This window comes from Haliaeetus albicilla, chromosome 28, assembly GCF_947461875.1.
Source record: "Haliaeetus albicilla chromosome 28, bHalAlb1.1, whole genome shotgun sequence".
NCBI classification, from domain to species: domain Eukaryota; kingdom Metazoa; phylum Chordata; class Aves; order Accipitriformes; family Accipitridae; genus Haliaeetus; species Haliaeetus albicilla.
In genome coordinates this window covers 9,579,678-9,599,792 of record NC_091510.1, presented here as the reverse complement: position 1 = coordinate 9,599,792, position 20,115 = coordinate 9,579,678, and the positions used below count along the sequence as shown (strand labels likewise).

The window sequence follows — 20,115 nt, the reverse complement described above, 5'->3', positions numbered from 1 at the left end:
CACCTGAGACACATGGGATAGGATCTCCATTTCACTTCTTGGAATTCTTTTTAAACTACTCTGTGGAAATGTGAGAAAAAAATGTTTTATCTTGCAATATGAAAAAAACTGATGGAGACCTTACAAAAGCCCATCATACAAAGGTTTTTAGTACCTCAAAAAAAGTACTGATTATTCATTCAAATATACAGGATGCCATTGGTACTCTATGTTCTTCAGCATAGCCAGAAAGAAATAAAACAGGAAGAAAGCCATCATTCCATCTTCATCACAAGAAGAGCTATTTTAAGAACAATACTATGGGTCAAACTATTATTTCTACCCAAACAGCAAATACCTGAAATTGCTTAGCAAGTGTCCAATCTTAAAGGAACAAAAATTCTTTTCAATTACTTAAAAATGTGTTTATTTTTTTCTGGTGGGCTATTTTATTTTTGTATCTATGTCACTATATGGACACACATTTAAACAGAAAATAGAACCTCAGAATAAGGCCCTACTGACTTACTGTTGTCTTCCTATACCTTTCTTGTCCCTGGCAGTAAAACATTCGTTGTTCATCAGTATTGGAAGAAACTGCAAGGCTATCAACAAAATTGTCTAATCACAATCCTATTAAAGCTTAATATTGATCAAATTACATAAACTGGTTCAATAAAACAAGGTCATTACATTTCCCTCTTTGGATTTTCCGTTTTATCATGCCTCCAGTAAGCATTTCTAAATAAGTGGTATCTTATTAGATGAAATAAAACCTTAATGATTACCAGTATATTTCTATTACTGATTTTATTACTGAATTATTGTAGCTAACAATTAGAGTTTAGCTGAAATCTATGGGGTATTAGGGGATATCAAAGGATTCTTTTTAGCATTGCAGTCCCACACCCCAAACAATTCTACTATCTATATTCAGAAAGAACAGATTTTAAAGTAGTGCTAATGATAATTTCTATTAGAGAGAAAAAAAAAAATTTTTTTGCTACATTTTGAAGAATTTATACTTCAATTAGAACTAGGTGTTTAGAGGTCCAGCAGAGAGATCCACTGGAATCACAATACACTCGAAGGTGCTAGAAATAAAAAAATTAAATAAAAATAGATTAATAAACTGGAGCCATTTCCCCTCCATGTTCCTTATCAAGACTAAGAAGAAAGTGTGACTTTAATTCTTTGGTACTGAATGTTTCCCTGTCTGTTGTAGAGATTCATAGTAAAGATACTTTCAATAAAATTCTAAAGAGGCTAGTATAGAAACAGGCAAGTCAATTTTTCTATTGTACATGTAATATTAGAAGGTCTTTCATAAAGTTGTAAATTTTTATTAAATATTTCATCAAATGAAAAGTTACACATTTGTTTGCTAGCCACCGTTAACAGAGTTGTTTATTATTGCTGTACAGTTTCTCAGAGGAATATGCTGTCTCAGATGGACTAGATGACCTCTAAAGGTCTCTTCCAACCCAAACTATTCTATGATTCTGAGAAATAAATTAATATGTATTTCAGTAACACCCTCTTCCTAGGCCTGGATAGCTAGCCCCGCTTTGCAGGGGGTTTGGACCACTTGAGTTCCAACACTCCCTCTCAGTATAAATTACTCTATGATCTCTACCAAAGAATAGCATATTTAGACTGTTGTAGTTTTAAAAGGTCCATTTTAAATTTAGGGGTTTTATACCCATGCACAGAAGAATTCACCTTATGTAAGTTTAGCTATCTAAAAGTTAACCACCCAAGCTAGGCATTAAGGCTCTGTAGTCATGAGGAAAACACAAAACAAAACCAGAGCATTTCCTGGTTCACCCTACCCATCTTACAGAATTAACTGCCCTTTCTGAAGGGCATTTCCTATTTGCTTATAGAAAGATTCTATATGATTAAGACTGAATGCTTAACTTTTAGACAGCTTTATTAGTCAGAATGAATTGTACTATAAAAGACACAGCATAGGTGCAGATTCCAATCATCAGAACACAAGAAGAACTATAGCTATGTAAAAAAAAAAATCTGCTAACATAAATGTTTAGTGAAATCAGAACTTAGACCTTCTTTAGAAAAATCCAGCAACTGCCCAGTAAAGGAGATAAAACACACAAAGAGAAGGTTTGGTAAATAAAGAATTAGATATTTTATGTATCCTTTGAAGCAACAAAAACTATGTACCAACATCTTTCACCCACTTGAAAACATCAGCATAAGTATAGCAATGTCATCAATAGTATGACATTTTGATCATCTATTAATTTTCCCTAAAACCAGATTTTTTATTCAATGACTGAATGAAATCAATGTATTACTGTAAATATCAAAGCACTAGTCAATGAATGCAGGTCATGATCTACCATTTTCAATTGGAACAATATTTTACCTATGAAGTTTGCTTTCAAATTGTGATTATCACAGGCTTTTCAGCCTTGCAACAGCATTTCTCTAAGCTCTGTAGCAACATTTAAAATTTAAAAATTATTTTTATGAAATAAGCACAAAACTTCCAGAAAATTGTTGCAATATCATTGACTTCTAATATTAATGTAAAAAAAAGACAAAGTGTCAATATTTTATTTTGATTCAAAGGACTTTAAAAGAATTTAATATTTTTTATAAAAATTATATAAACATTCAAATTGAAAATCAAGCCATTGTGTTTGAAAACTTAATTTGGAATTTATTTTCTCAGAATCATCCACAGTATAATTCTGCTATTAGTCCAGATTCAAACTGAAAGTAACTCACTCATCAGAGTGAAAAGATCTTACACATTTTCATCAATCCTTTAATAATGAGCCCAGCTATGTCTAGCTAAATTCCCATTGCAGGATAGGAGAAAGAGACTGACAATTATCAGAGAATTTTTTCTGACTTTGACAATCATCAGGATCCACTCCAGCATCTTAAAGTCTTTTAAAGTGCTTGCAAGGTTGTTCTACATCATCTCACACAGCCACAGGCCTGGGCCACATTGTTATCCCTGTTTCTGGTAATATAATATTCAGGAGGCAATGGGCACAAACTGAAACACAGGAGGTTCCTCCTGAACATCAGGAAGCACTTTTTACTCTAAGGGTGACAGAGCACTGGCAGAGGTTGCCCAGAGAGGTTATGGAGTCTACCCTCAGAGATACTGAAAAGCCATGTGGATACAGTTCTGGGCAGCCTGATCTTAGTAACCCTGCTGGAGCAGAAGGTTTGATTGGACAAGGAAACCTCCAGAGGTCCCTTCCAACCTCAGCCGTTTTATGATTCTGTGAATATCAGGTTAATTCCTAAGTAAATCACTGAGCAAGTACATTATTAATGAACAAAACACACATATTTGACTAGAGACTGATGACCTATGAACATCTTCATATAAATAATACCTCAGCATCTTCCATACTTTGAAACTTATTTTTGAAAGACTAAAAGAAACGATAAACCAATCACAAAACAAGCCTAGTTCAGCATTGTTTATCAGAGCACATTTACAATAACTCTTATGATTCTTACGATTCATTTTAAGTCTTACAATGACATAAATTGTATTTTTTCAATGTTTGTTTACACAACAACTAATATAGATGACATTTTCTAGACAATTTAGCTTAGAGAATATTATGGTGAAATTTGCCTGAGAAAGATGTAACTGAACATTCTCCTCTTCCTACCACTCAAAACAGGAGTTACAGTTTCAAACTACAGTTACCAACCTTTTTAGTAGAGCACTTTTTAATGCTACAATAAAGGACCTAATTTTACTCCAACAAAATAAAACCATACTGTTAAATATTTAGATCCTATGCTTCCCCATTACAGTAGAGTTGTACTGTATTTAGCAATTATTATTTTTTTTGCTGGACTCAAGATTTATGATCTAAATACAATAAATTCCTGTTGTAAGGGAACATGCAGTGCAGACCCAAATACACCTTCCTTAGAGGCTTCCACTGTCAACAGGCAGCTTCGGGAAGAATAAACAAGATCACTTGTGAACTAGATTCTTATTATCAGAAGACCTAGTACACATAGAACACTTTTCAACTTAACTGTACTATCACGTAATTCTAATAGTTTTAGTAAAAATATTCAGACTCGTGTTTCATTCTTTGTGTGAATGATCCCCACACAAAGTAGAATTGCTCCACAGTGAAGTCTGAAATAAAGGACAGGGAGGGGTGTTCTGGGTTAAGTTCAAAGGTTAACCAAAGGTACTATGATATATAATGTCTTTCACACCAGCTTCATCTTGAAAACAGTTTGGGGTTTCTGAATGTCATTCCTTGATAATTCAAGATCTTCTTCTGATGAATGATACATCTTTAGTCATGGTACCCTATATTCATTTTTTCCTCCATCAACATTATTTTTGGCTTAAAGAATTTCTTTCATCTTTACCTAGTCACTCCATCTTCCTGCCTCTCCAGGAAAATTTACAAAATCACTCATATTCCCTCTCAACTCAGTTTTCCCCAGAAGTATGAAAACTTCAATTAGTCTTTTCATGCAGAAGATGTTATTACCTCTTTGCTCTAGCAGTCTTTTTCTGAATCTCTTCCAGCCTGAAGTTGGCTCTCAGTCACTACTGAGCCAAAACCCAGGCAATAAGGTTCAAACCACTCCTTGGTTTAATTGCATTAATACTTACGTATTTCTAATAGAAATCTCTTACATAATACATTTCAGAATTATATTTGCCTTTTTTACACCCACCTCCCACTGGCTGCCTACAGCCGTTGTATCACGTATATTTTCCCTCTCTACTACTGCTACCTAAAAGGTCGGAACATAAATTTTTGTTATCAACTGCTAGATATAAGGCCCTCATGTTTGTACCATGCAATATCATCCCACCTCTGTTACTCTTGTTCTTGTGTACTATCATACTCATTCCGTTAGTTGACTGTTCAACTCAATTTTGTGTCATCGAAAATTTCCACTAGCATGCTCCTCCTTCTTGTGCTCAAATTAACAAAAACTGATCCCCAAACACCTTCTTAATCAACTACTACTACCAGTCTCCTTCCATCCTGTCAATGTCTACTGTAAGTGAAAATTCTTCCTCTCTCTATTACTTACTTTACTAATTATGTTACTTTTTCTTACTCACTTCACATCTACTAGTAATTTAAATGGGGCCATTTCAAAAGATACCTATTTTAGGGATATCATAGTTCCGTAGTCTAACAGTTCTGGTACCAAAGAGTGATGTTGAGTTATTCTGTATAAAGATAATTTTGGTAAACCCTGGTCATATTTTTAGGTTAACTTTTTGACTTATTATTAGTTTTTCCTCCAAAATAAGTTTTAAAGTCTTCTCTATTATTACATTTAGTCTAACAGGTCTGTAATTGCCTGCTCACTTTTTCCCTCCTTCCTTAAATATAGCTGTTCAGTTAAACATAGATGTTCATAAAGTTAAGACTGCTAATCTAATGGAAATAAAAATTACTTCAATGATAGAAATTAGCAAGACAACTATATTTTTTTAACTCAGATTCGAAATATGTAGTTAACTATACATTGTTCTGTCACAGCATAGATCAGCATAAAAACCTAGAGCCATCTACAGTCATATTTTGCATTTTGGCTACAGCATTAACAGCTGTAGCTCTAACAGCATTAACTAATATCTCAAGCTTCATATTTCCTATTTCCAGTCAGACATTACCCCAGTTTTCATGCAGGTTCTTTTTGTTCAGATTCTATTTATGAAAAGTGCAATGATTTTTCCAGATCATATTTTCAACTGTTTAAGACAAAAACCAGTGTCCTAACAAAAATGCTTCAGAATGTAACTGTGTCAATACACACTTTCTACATGCAAAGCACTATGTAAATGCTAAGAAATAACAGAATTTTGAAAACCACTCAAGAAATCAAGAGCTAAAAGAAATGTATTCTGATAAAGCAAGCCTCATTAGATGTCAGGTTATAACTAAGTAATAATTATCATATAGTTATCGTATACTTATGTATTCTTCTCTTAAATCAAGTGAACACAGAATTCTTCCTCTCCATGATAAAAGTACTGGGTAGCATTTTGTCATAGGGCTATGTCAGGCAGCTAGCAATGCAAGCTTGCCATTAATAAAACCATAAACAAAAAAGAAAATGATAGAAGTATTATATAGACTATCTCAAGTCCAGAAAGGAAGCTAAATAGTATGGCAGTCATAAGGAAGTTATTTTCTTGGAAGGCTGTTATTACTAGAAAGTTGTATTACTAGGCCAGTGCTCTGTACTTACAGAAACAGATTTCTACAGAATTGAATTACTTACATGAAGATCCAAACAACCTAACTGATAGGAAAAAATCTGGTTCTGCTTTAAAGTGTAAGCAGTATGTCACACAGTTCCTCATATGGGAAACCCACATCTCTACTTAGATATATGGATGAATGCTACCTGAAATACCCATTCTTAATGGTACATGGTAGTGCAAAGCGTTCATATGACAAATCACTTTTAGGGGGTGTACGGCTATCATTCAAAAACATACAACACCAACATTTACTAGAAGAAATGAAGATCAAAATCATGTCATGATCCAGTTCCTTAGAATTTCTGTTTCTTTTAGGCTCTGTATCACATTTATGCTGAATATTATTTTCCTTAGGTAGTCTCCTGCATTTTAGCAGTTTTGCTTATGTGAGAAACAAACATTAAGGCTTAGACACCTGCTAGTGCTCAACAGAAATACCTCACCACGGGCTGAGTGGAGAGTGCCTCTGTGCTACGCGGCACACTGAATGGGGGTTCACAGATGCAGAACCTCCTCTATTCTTCAGATTTCTAGCAATAAAACTTTGCATAAAGGACCTATGCTGTCTTTCACTTATTCTTTTACATTGTTCTATGAAGAGACACCAGTGGAAGAAAAGCTCAACTGCCCACAAATTAGAAAAAAACAAAAAAACCCCTTGATTTTACTGTATATCAAGATCATTGCTACGCCTTTTTGTTTGACCCAAGCCCAGTGCAGCCATTCTTATTGCCTGGAGCTCATACTGAAGTTGCTAATGCTATTCTTCAAATTATTACAGTCTCCCTCTCTCTTTTTCAGCCCTACCCCAAGATATTCCAATAGCGTGCTGAGGTTAGCCCTTAAGCAACTGCTTCTGCTCCCTACTCCAGTGGGTGCCTTTTTCCTTTCTATCTTTAGAACTTTCTCACTCATTTGATTAATCCTTACCACGTCCTTATTCCAATCACACAGCTGAATCTGTCTTCCTCTCTAACCACTGTCTACCAGGTATACAACTTTGCCCAGGTAAGTATGCCCAGGCCCTCATGGCTACAATCAAATTCTCTATTAAGTGACAGTTGGAAGACGCAAAGGAAATAACATGGGGAAAAAACTGTGTTTTGAATCATGGTATATTTCAAACCTCTGGCCAGATATACTGACTGAACTAAGATGTTTCTTTGCTTTTAATTCTAGTATATTGAAAAATAATGTTATATTGATATATAATATTGAAATATAATATCATACTATTATTTTAAATGAAGACACTAATTTTGCAGTTCCTAAAAAAGACCAAGGTAATTTTAGATAAAGAAATTTATATAACTATTTTTAAAATAAATGAATAAAAATATTAAGATATCAGTTGTTTTTGTGGTTTTGTGTAGTACCTTATTTAACCTACATAAGCTAGTTTTATTTGTTGTAACACTAGTTAGAAAATCTTATCTGGAATAGAGTCTGCAGGAAATATCCTCATTGTTTTTTCTTCATTCCCACCATTACGTCTTTAATTTAAATGATCCTTCATCTGTTGTAAATGCTAGAGCAACAGCCAAAAGAACCAGTAGCTACAGGCCTTCATCTTTTCTCCTTGAAGTCAACAGCATTACTCCTACTCTTAACTTTGAAGAGAAGACAGGCCCCAAAGAGGTCAAACCAGGTACTATTAAATCTATAGGAGTTCTGCAGCCAACCTCAACAGGAGCAGAATTTGGGCCTCAAGGAATAAATACTGATTATGCTTAAAGTAAGGGGCATTAAGCAGAAAATCAATGAACCTAAAAAAAAATATCTTTATAAACTACATACCTGAGGCAGGGCTGAGTTAAGCTGTCGCTGGAGGGAGTCTCTGTCGTAGATGACATCCTGTAGGCGTTGCTGTGCAAGTGACAAGCTTTCCTGTGTCTCCCGAAGAGTATCAAGGAGACGGTCCCTTTCATCCAGCATGTTCACCATCAGCTGCTCAAAGTGAGAATCTGAGTCCGAGCCACTGCTTTGGGACCCCCGTTGACTCATCGGGGTGTCCTCGTTTATCGTTGGCATCACTTCACACATCATTTCTTTAAAAAAAACACAAATCAAGGAAAAGCTCTTCAGTAGAAAAACATTTGAGGGGATTTCATAAGAGGAATTTACTCTGTCATATGGACACCGTAGATTATTGCATTGTTCCCTCTTTCAACTTTGTGCTTTCAATGTTAATCAGATGGTCGATAGACAGGGATTAAATACAGTGATTAATTCCACACAGCAAAGACTTTGAATGTGCTTTCTAAACTGAGAGAAGAATGACTGGAAGGAGACAGAGGGTAACAGAATATTTTAAATTAATAGTTTTGCAAATAATGCTCTCTTAAAATGACAGAAAAGACTTCCTCTGCAATTGTAGTCTCCTTTCTTGTTGATTTTCTGCCCTCTCTTACTTAATGTCATTGTTGAATTGCTGGTATTGATGCCAGTAGCTGCCATTAATTGCCAGAGTTTGTCCTGCTCTAGGCATTTCTACAGTACAGCTCAGGCTAACCATCGATCCAGTATCATGCTGCCTTAACAATGCCAGGTTAATCTATTTTTCTATCTAGTTATTCCCACCCTCAGGGGAAATTATTCTCCAGTGAGCTCGTTCAGTAAGAGGTCAAGAACTAGAAACTCTCTGCTAATTACCATCCCTGTGGTATCTTGTGCAAATTGAATTACCAGGGACAGAATCACTGTTGTTTGTTTCCTAAAAACAGTCCTGAACAGAGTAAATAATATCACCTAGTCCCATTCTTCAATTATAAAGCTTCTTATGTGTATCTCAAAACCTCAGTTTGTGTATGTGGAGAAACTTATGCTATGAGATACTGGGTTCTGTAGATGGAAAAAAAAACAAACCAAAACAAAGATATGACAGGTCTCAAAGCTCTTTTTTTTTTTTTTTTTTTTTAATAAAAAGACTGTGTTAATAATAGATGATATCTACCCAATGACAGTCACCCAAAGAATCAGAAACTGTTTTCTAGTATGACTGAAGAAGTACAGCAGATATAACTTTATACATAGTTAAGGGTTAATTTCTGGAAACTGATATTGTAGTAACTATTGGAAGCCTTTTATCTCAGCAAGTGGGATCAAGGTGCTTTTGGTTCATCTACTGGAAGTTAAAATATTTTACTTAGGAATTTGCTGTGGACCTTCCGGACATGAACTTTTTCTACAATACATGCAGTTGACACACTTCCACTGTTAAGTGTGCCATCGTGTAACATTGTCACCATTTCCCTCTCAATATTACGACAGATTAGCTCTACATATTCTTAAATCTGGTCTGCTTTCCAAAGTAGGAAAATGGAACTGGTGAAAGTGGAATTTATGAAAAATGGGAGATCTAGCTGTTACAGAATGTAATTTAAAGACAGGCCATACACCAAGGAACAAAGGAGCTAAGACACCTCTACTTAATTCATTAAAACAAACTCCTCCTATAAGTCACAAACAAGCCTTGTGCTAATGCTACTTGCTGCTAAGATTTACTGGGAAAATTAAATAGCTTCACTGAGATTAGCTGGTCTTGATCATATTCTGAATGTTCATGCAGAATTTAGTATTCTTAATTTTCACTTTTTCAGCAGATACGATAACTAGCAAAGTTGGCATCAAACATTGGTATTTCAGCATGAATTATCAGCTACTACTGCATAGCTTTCATAAGCAATAGCTTCACTACTGAGGTTTCAGGTAGGTCTTGGTCCTGTTTTTAAAGCGGACTGGAGGCAAGGTAAAGGTTGCTTATGGCTATTATCCACTTAGTAATTATGAGGAGCAAGAGAAGCAGTTAATAGCTTGAAGTGATAGACACTGAAAAGTGCCTCAGATCTCCAATATATTTAGGTCAGGTATATTTACTCAGGATTATCCAATTCGATGCTGCATATCTCCATTACACATGAGGTTCAAAAGTTTCTATTCCAGAAACCTTTGCCTCTCCTAAACTACAGGTTCCACTAGCAAGTACCACAATGTCCTTTCATACTGATATGAGGTTAATACATCAGTGCCTCCATTGCCATAAAAAGCTTCAAGATTAAAAATATTTGCACCATTAGCAACTGACCTTCATGGTACCTACCACTTCCTCTTCTGAGTATGGACAGTGTGTACTGTGAAGCACCACAGATGGGGAGTGACTAAACTCTGCAGCTGCACCAGCAGAAGGATGGTTTGAATAAATGAGTACTCATCCTCCTACACTTCAATTTCTCTGCAGAGGCAGAACAGCTTTTGGGGAGTTCTTGCTGTTGTAACTGCTTTGCCCACTGTCCACAGATACCTCAAGCTGTGGGACTATCAGCTGGAGGGAGCCACTGTCTTGCCTCCACGATCCTCTCACAATGTTGTGGGAGTACATTTCACTTGGCAAGTGGCCATCACTCTGTGGAGTGTCTCCACCAGGTCCCACCTGTGGCTAACCAGTTTGGGATGGTCAAGTTCACAGTGAGCAAAGGGATAACTAAAACATCCAAGGCCATCTGCCACTTGCTCAGTTCAATCATAACTTTTCCATATGCAGCAGGTGGCCAGAGACCAAGGTCTCTGCATGCCCATTCTTCAAGACTAAAGAAAACAATTCAGATCGTCACTGAACCTTTCCTGCCTCATGATCATCAACATCTCATGGGGCAAACTTCCTGCCCTGCGGGATTCTCACTGGTGAACTTCCATCATTCAAGAAATTACCTCCTGCACATGCAGATCAAGTTTATGGTCTGAACACCACAGCATACACTACCACTGCTCACAGGCAGTGGCAGAGTGAGAGTGGTGCAGTTTTTCATGCATGCTGGTGTGTGTGTGGAAACAGGTAAGGAAACCTCTATGCAGACAGCTGTTGCTACCTTAGCATCTTGTATTCAAACTAGATAGAAAATCTCCTCCTACAGTCATTACGGGGATGCGGGAAGCCATATATACAAGTGGTTGTGGGGCAGCAATGGAATCCATGGGTTGAATGCTCATGGCACTATTACCATGTCTTCTCCACCCTCTAAGCTGCTGCATGCAGGGAGGGGAGCGGACCATGCACTGTGCTTAATTTGAAAGCCTGGGCTGCACCATCCTGACATGGCACAAGTAACAAACTTGGACTACGAGTAAGACCGCAGAGAATGCAGGGAACAGGTGGGCAGTTCCTGATGTGGGCAGTTCCTATTTGGAAGTTTTCTCCCACAGCTCACAGCCCCAGGACAATCTTTAAAAGGTACAGCAGGTCTTGCAGTCACACTGGTGATGTACGTTGCTTTCCGGCAGTTTGGAAATCGATACCATTATTCCATTGGAACCACATGCATCCTCTCCCTTTCCCCACCCTCAGCCTGGAGGCAAATATCGAAAAGCAGTATGCTAACCTGGGCCAGATCAGAAATACTGGTAGGGTGTGCCAGAAAGGGCTGCATTGATACTTGCAACAGTGAGGAGCAGGAGAAACCGGAATCCTGGGCCATGTCCTCACATGGATCTTTTGTGGGAGCCAACAACAAGGACCCCTAGAACAACTCTGAAGGGAACCCAGCTTCTCAGGATGTTCCTGGGTCATCAACCCAGAAAGACAGAAACAAACTTTCAAACAACTGCAGGTTTATTGTGGGGCACCCAAAGAAAGATTTCTTATAGTTCTTCATGAAAGACCTATATGCCATGGTGTTCTGATTTACTATGATTTGTGTCTTCTTGCCTTTAGAAAAGCATTCTTTTTCTTTTTTTTCTTTTTTTTCTTTTTTTAAACTTTATCTGGCATTTATCACTCTTACACCTGCCAGCAGATGGGATGCTTTCAATGTCCTGAGGCTGCCACCATTTAACACTGTTCCCAAGAAATGCTGGCCTTCTTCCAGCGCATGTTCAAGAACAGAGCCACTTCCCCAGGACCTTACTGCACCCTTTATGAATCTTCTGCTTGATAGCAGAAAGAAATCAAAATACTGAGACTATCTGAATAATTTTAAAAGGAAGAAAAAAAAAAAGGGAGGTTCATCAAGAGGGGCTGCAACAAAAGCTAGGGCAGGTATAGCAGAGAAAGGACTTCAACAGAAGTAGAGGAACAGTGTCAGCAAACAGACTGATCACAATTTAGTAGTAGAAGACTGGCAGCTAAGGACAAATAGGAGGGCACATATGCATTTGGATCTTTAGATAGGAAGTGACTCACGTCAGGGAGTTACAAGAGTTCCTGAAGTTTCCAGAGTCTTCTGATGGTATGTATGTATTAGACAACCCTTGGTTAACCACATGATGATGTGGTTCACACATGGGGTCAGGACATTAGATTTAAGAGTAAGCTTCCAGTTTAATTATAGCTGAAAGGAATTTAGTTTGCACACACCAAAAACACATAGAGAACCAAGCCAACACCATGTAGATGGAAACAACTGGGATTCACATTAAAACATAAAATAAAAATAGTATTGCTATGAACAGTTAGGTCTGATTGCTAATGTGGTCACAGCCTGAGTAATTTTAATTGTATTTTTAAATTTCCAGTGGGGGAAGAGGGCAACTTCTGATTTTCCTTCTACATAATTTTAAATTTTAAAGCTAATTTTGGTGATTAAAAAATGCCAAAACCCCAACAATTTTAACTCTGGTTTCATAATATAATCAACTGAAATATTTCATACACTGACATCAGAAGGAATCATTTTAACTACCTATTCTTGCCCCACTAATCGCAGACCATAAATCTGTGTTAAGCTAAAGCATATTTTATACAGGAAGGATTTCAACCATTAGACACTGAAAGTGATCTCACTAGTAAAATAACCAGAATTAGTCATTCTTTCTGTGAAAAATATATGCTTTTTTTCAATTGTATTTATAGGGCAGACAGAGCCACATTCAATGCTGTAGTTTTTAAAGGCTCAGAATAAGGCTATTGGCAGGCCCACTTCTATTACATTTTAGACATACCATGCCACACGTGTTTTTGTAGCTGATCTGTGAGTTTACAGAACTTTTGATATATCTCAGATACATTTCACTATATATGCATGAATCAATTTTCATATAGACAGGTCAGATGTATCCCAGACTTTGTGGATATATATACATTTCAGGAAAAATGGACCATGCATATGTGGCAGGTATTAATCTCAAGTACACAGTTATTAATTCATGTAGATATCAATTCTACTCAGAACAGAACTCAGCAGGATAAATAATGGACCATCTTTAAAATTCCTTTTTGTCCTCCATTCTTACTGCTTCAAAAACTGGTTAGGCTCATAGGACTTGATTTTCTAAACCATAACTTTTGGATAGACCAAATATAGTCATAAACTGACATCTGGATATTCCATGTTGTCTAACTGTGTTTGTCAGCCAATGGTTTGAGACCCTGCTCCCCTGTCATACAATTGACTGTATATAACTATACAATCAGAGACAGCGCCAAAAGATAAAAGTTCAGGATGAAGTTTCCAGCCCTCTGCTCTTCTGAATTAGTCTTAAACAGTGTAACAGGCTGTTAGTTCCTCATTCAACTCCATGTGCACACTGCAATTCAGATGCAAAAATATGTTCATTGAGTCTGTGCATATATTTTAATCTCTCCATTCAGTTTGCATGTGCCAGCTCCTATGCTAACATTTTTGTTATCCCAGGGTAGTATTCCTCTCACTAATCAATACATTCCTATCAACTACTACAAGGCAATTACAGTTACATATCTTTGATGAGTCCTATTAGGGAAAAAGAAGTCAGAACTGACAGTAACAGTAAAGGAAGGATGAGCGAAGACATACAACAACGTGCATGAAGCATCAGAATGCCTTCTCTGAAGTTTACAACACAAAGCTTGAACTGCATTGCCACAATTCTAAATTTCAAAGTAACTTCTCTTACAATTTTCAGGTTAATGCAATAAAAATACAAGAAAAATTGTAGTGTGAAAATACCTGCCTTAAACTTCAGAAATTTACAGCAATCACTGAATCTTCTTTTTATTTTTCCAAACCTGCACTGAGCAACCTCTTATTTTGCATTTGGCCCAGCATTGGGCAAGGGGTTGGCACAGATGACCTTTAAAGGTCCCTTCCACACTGAATAACTCCGTCTGTCTGAAGAGAGCTTTAAGTTCAAAGGATTCACTTATTTACCAGAGAGATTCTGAAATTTAATATACATTTAAATAAGCTGGAGAGGAATTGGAAAAAAAGCCCAAAACCAAAACCCCACATTGTGGCTCATTTCATTGCATTCAAAAAAAAAAAACCCAAACAAATAAACAAAAAACACCGCAACAAAAAACCCACCCCACATTGATTTTATTAGGAAGGCCTGCCTTGTGGAGAATTTGGGGCTCTATATACTTGGAAGACTTCTACAAAAAGTAAACAAAATTGTCGTTAAAAAATAAAACTCAGTTACACTTGATTACAAGTATGGCCACATTTTTAGATATTGCTATTTACCCTAAACGTGCTGATCTCTGAGTGACATTAAAATAAAAATAATAAAAAAAATACCTGCCCAAAAACTCCACAAACCAGAGAAATCTGAAAACATAACCACATGAGAATGAGAAACAAACACGTACTTTTTAGACAACCAAACTTAAACAAAAATCTGCTTATTTTTGGAAATGTAGGCAATTACAGTTTGTCAGAAAATATACACAAAAAAAGAAACTAAAATATTATATGGGATGATAAAATGCCACCTCTCAGAACATTTTAAATTTAAAAGTTTGAAAAGTCTTATAATTCAACTTTTATGGCCTCACTTATATTCTTTCAAAAGGTTTGAAGAAAGATTTTAATGCTTTATATTTTTTTTACTTACCCAGTGAATCACAGTAAAGCAAATAACGAAAAAATATTTTTAGAATAAAGACTGAAAAGCTGCTGAAGCCTAGCTTGGCAGGGGAACACATATGTACAGTATGACTGTAGTTAAGTAGTATATGCTCCTTCTAAAGGGAACAAACAGTACATATAAATAAATATTTCTTCCCCAGAATTCCAACATTGAAGTTGTTCCTATTCAAGGTCATAATCTGTCATCAAGTCAATGTTTACAACATATGTAAAGGCATGAGGTGCTTGGTACATTTAGGAAGTTTTCTGGCTATGCCATTAATGATAAGTAAAAATAGGAACACATCATACTCACATCAGGGAAAAAAAAAGCTTTCCTAACACCATCCTCTCAAAAAACAGTCAACCAATCAAACAAACCAACCAACCCCCAAACAAACCCAAGAACCAAGAAACAGACTTGCTTGCTTCTCACAGGAAAGATACATGGTGTTGAGTAAACTCAGAAATCTGTAACCAGCTATCGGGAGTCAGCTTTGCAGAGATTGAGTAAATTCCCACTGAAGTAATTTACTATGGATTTCTTTACCAAGACACTGGTCACATGAAAGAAGGAGGAAAAGATGAAGGAGGAGTGCTTCAGGCATCCAATTTGGTTTCCTAATTTGATATCTCAAATCCTACTTAATTATACCAGTGGTGCCCAACCATGCATCCAGCAAGTCATGCAGCTCTTTGTGCCACTAGAGAACTGCAGGCTGTTGCCCCTAGAAAACTGAGTCAGAAAAGGAGCTGAGGGATGAATGGAAGTGGAGAGGGAACAGATAATGAAGACCTTCATTAACCATCCTGGTCCTCAGGAGGAAGTGAGGAACAGGGCCGATAACTACAGTAGCAGCAACCCACTATTAAGTGGCAGCCATCTTGCTCTGTCAGGATATGACTGAAGGCACACTGAGTTAAATAAATATGAGGGAACACAGGCATCCAAGAGAACACTGATGGACCTGGAATTTCTTTCAGTGGGTGCTAGGAACTGCAAGTGGTGGATTAAACACTTCTGTCCCATATCTTCAAGACCACAGAATACCATGATAACAGAATAAGACCTCATGTACATTATTCTGTGCAATACTTCCTGTACAGCCAAGATTGCAAAGAAGAGGAAGGAGTGGAGGGAAAGGGCTTAGCAAGGTGACATATGCCTCATTAATACCTAAACATGCATTATATATACCTCTTTATTCAAAGGAAAAAAGAGAAATTTTTTGTTCCTTTGCCAGAAAAAAGCTGACTTGCCCTGCAGTAATACAACTTAATTAAAGCTATGCTTGACTGATCTAAGACAACAAAAATAAGACTTTTTAAATGTGTTTCTCTTTCTTTAAAAAGAAAAACAAAAGATCCATTGATACTAAACTTAGTATCTCTGCAGTAAAAAGTTTACCACTTTACCTGGTATTCTGAATGTAAGTAAAGCAATTCCTCAATGAAATATGCATTTACTTTAAGTCACCAGCATTTTACTGTTAATACACAAACACTGTTTCTTAGATTCATCAGGAGCCACAGAGCAGACATTACAATTCCCTTTCTCGGGGAGCACACGAAGTGCCCCAAACTCTCAAGGACTGCAGCAGATACTGAACTTGTGTAGCACCTTATGACTGTCCCAAAGCCTCTGAGAGGTTCTGAAGGGGGAGCAGGATACTGACAAATTACTGCTTTCCTTAAAATCCATGTAGCACATACATGCTCCCTAGGAAAAGACTTTTAGGCAATGTAAAAACTTTAGAATTCTTCTTATTTGAAACAAAGCCTAAGCACTTGTTTTAATAGTAGTTCTAGACCTGTAAAGCAGCACATTAAAGTTCTCTAAATACATTCTCTTCCTTGTCCATTGTGTATCTACTACACCATCTACTGCAAAATCTATTCCAGGTTGATTGGTTCCTAGTTCAGTATTTTCTCCAATCATTTGCATGGAGCCCAATCCAACAACTGCTTAAATTCATGGAAATTCTGTCATGGACTTCAGTGGGTTTGGATCAGTGTAAATGGTTGGAAAAGTCACTAACATAGGCAAGCCATCAACCTCCTGTCATTTTACTACCTCCAAACAGGAGCATAAAAATAAAAAATATATGTTATGCACAACTAGGGAGCACGCTGGATGTTATGTGACCATTGCCTACAATATTATGAGGAATCATGAACAGGTTTCCCCTCTTAACACACAACATTGAACTGGCAAAAAGCAATGACTGTTTAAAGTCATCTGTTCTATGAGAAGGGGAAAGAATGTGGTTCATTGCCATTACATTATTAAAGATTTTTCAGGTTGAAAAAATGTCACAGCATATCTATAGCCTTAGCTGCATTATGCTCCCGTGAAGAGTGAACTCGACATTAGCTCAGTTAGGAATTCTGCAGCTCAGTTTGGACATCCAGGTGAGCGGACAAAAATTGCAACAAACAGCACAGGATATGCCCACCCTTCGTTAAGAATTATATAAAGCTCCTTTTCAGGAGCTACTCCATTAACAACTAAATTGATAGCAATTCTCTTATATTATCTTCTATCCACAGATGCTGATAATTATGTATGGACCAGGTGTGAAAGTACATCCTCAATACTGACTTTTTCTAAAACTACTTGAAATTTCTGTGGTACACATCCTATAAAGGTGGAAAATGAGAAAGTTCTAATCTTTCTTCTCATTGGACCCCACCCTATTTGACATCTTCTGTTATCTTGACTGTCCAAGAGTCTTGGAATTATTTATTTTTTTAAAGTGAATGTTGTAACAAACGCCTCTGCAATCTCATGTAGCCTGGGAATAATTCACCAGCTGGGCTTCTTTCACTTGGGCAAGCTCTGGCAATGAGAAGATGGAATACTACTTGGCTTCTGCCTGACAAAGGCTCTTAGACAAGCATTCATTTTGCTCACCTTGATGGCTACCACCTTAGATGTGAATCTAATTGTATTCCCTCCCCCTTCTGTCCATAACTGGTTTTAAAAGCTTGTTTTCTGTATACTCAGATGTTTGATTTGTACACCAAGGTTGAGGAGTCATTTCAAGTTACTTGTAATTTTGCTGCAGGAGAAAGAAGTAGAAATTGAACTACCATACATTCTAGCCTGTCCACAGTGACATCAGCTTGAAAACTCATTTCATTGGATCATTCCGGATATTTTGCATTTACAAGCTATTTTTTCCCAAATCATTAAATAGATACAGTGGCTGATAAAACCAGTTCTTACTGCAATTATGTCTTTTCAGATGTTCTCAGCAAGATTGCTCTTAGGCAGCACGGTTTAATTCCATAAGGAAAATCCTTCCTATTGTCTGAGTTGCATTACATGCATATTCCTCCTCCTAGTTAACTCCTTACCTGCCAGTCTCCACTAAACTATGATATCACCTTTAACAGAAGCATCCTGCACTCCTTCCACACAGGAGGGGTGATCAACACAGTACCTTAAAAAAAAAAGACTCATTCCAACCATTGGTTCTTTATGTCATCCCTCCAGCCTCATATCCCTCTCAACCACACCAAAAAAAAAAAAAAAAAAAAAAAGAAGTTGGCTTCACGTTTTTAGTCTGAAATTCCCCAACTCCCGACTCCCATTACAGAAATGCATTTAAATACCACACAAGTACTACAGCGAGAGGCAGACAGCAAGATTTTGCATTTGCACCTCACCTCCCCGGAGGGTATCGGGGCTGAGGAGGGAATGTCTAACTCAGAAATAGAAGGTTCAGTACCTAGTGGCTTTTATTTCGGCGTCTGCTATTTCACTTGATCAATAACAACCGCAGTCTCCACCAGCTTCGAGCGGGGACTCACACAGCCGAGCACTCCTGGATCATCTTCCTAGCAATGGTAACACAGGCGTTGCTCCGAGGAACCCCGAGCCCCTGCACCCGTCCTCCGGCAAGACTGGCTGCTTGGCACCTCAGCATTTTCTTCGGTCACTTCGTCAGCAGCCAAGAGGAGAAGCATCCATGGGAAAAATGGCATATTACAAATTTTGCTTTGAGAAGCAAAGCTCGGCTCAGACCATTGTCGGGAGCAGGAGGGGGGGGAGCGGCTCTTAAAGCTCCAGCAGCCCCTTTCGAGCAACAGCATCTTCGCAGCTGGAGGCCAAGCGATTACAGGGGGGAGGGGCCAGGGCGAAAGCATCTTTCGTTTATTTCTCATCTCTTGTTAAACTTAACTGAGCGATACCTGGCTTCTCTTGTTCTTCAATACCTCCCAGGCTAATTATGCCTCTGCGCGTGACTGAAGTCCACACGCACGCACGACTGCCTGCACGATCAAAAGCAAACGCGCTTTTCTGCTTTACAGAAAGAAATCCTCTGCCCACAGCTCATCGCTGCCTGGCAGGCACCCTACAGCGCCCGATCTCAGCGGTCCAGAGCAGGAGCCGCGGCAGTGGGAGCTGGGAGAGAGAACCCCGGCAGGTCACCCACGGCACGTGCCCTGCGAACCAGCCTGCGCGTCCCGGGCGCCTCCGTTCCGCGGGGCGGAAGCGGCCGCACCTGGGACAGAACGAAGCAGCCGCACCCGGGGCACCGCCACCGGCTGCCCGCCGAGGGCCAGGGACCGCCATCCCCCCGCCGCTGTGCTGCCCTAGTCCTGGCTGGTCGCTGGGGGATGCCTGGGTTGAAAGCGGTATGCGAGCTCTTAAAGCGCCGTATTCTGCAATTTAAAAGAGTTCAGGCGAAACGCCAGTACATCTCACCTAATCGGATATATAGTGTAATAAAACGTATCATCTGCTGTAATCCGACCATGACAAAGCAGTGGTAAAATCTGCTATAATCTGAATAGTCCGGGCGTGTAATTAATATTACGCGTTTGGAAACGCTAGGCGTAAGCAGCCGCCCTCTCCCCGGGTCCAAAGGCTGGGCGGGCGGCACTGCCGGAGGGCGGGCGGCGGCGGGCGAGGCAGAGGCGGGGGTGGCGGCGGAGGGAGCGGCTACGGGCGCCGCTGGGCTCGGCGCGCTCCTCCTCGGCGGGGACTTCCCCTGGAAGTCGGTGCAGTGGTTTCCACCAGTCCTTAAATAAATTCTGAAGTAATCA

The 20,115-nt window shown here is 38.4% G+C and overlaps 1 protein-coding gene across 10 annotated transcripts in view; it reads right to left on the bottom strand.

Moving 5' to 3' along the window:
• PPFIA2 (PTPRF interacting protein alpha 2) overlaps positions 1–19,190 on the bottom strand; it is a 346,865-nt gene extending 327,675 nt beyond the window's left edge. For 2 of the 10 annotated variants that reach the window (XM_069773300.1, XM_069773305.1), the window contains exons 1-2: positions 18,795–19,181; positions 8,039–8,289 (exon numbers count right to left, since the gene is read on the bottom strand). In XM_069773300.1, coding sequence (XP_069629401.1) covers positions 8,039–8,287 — 249 coding nt within the window. In that variant the 5' untranslated portion in view covers positions 8,288–8,289; positions 18,795–19,181. Of the gene's footprint in view, positions 1–8,038; positions 8,290–18,794 lie in introns of all 10 variants that reach the window. The other 8 variants (XM_069773303.1, XM_069773307.1, XM_069773304.1 and 5 more) reach the window with 7 other exon arrangements.
• Between the last annotated feature and the right edge of the window lie 925 nt (positions 19,191–20,115).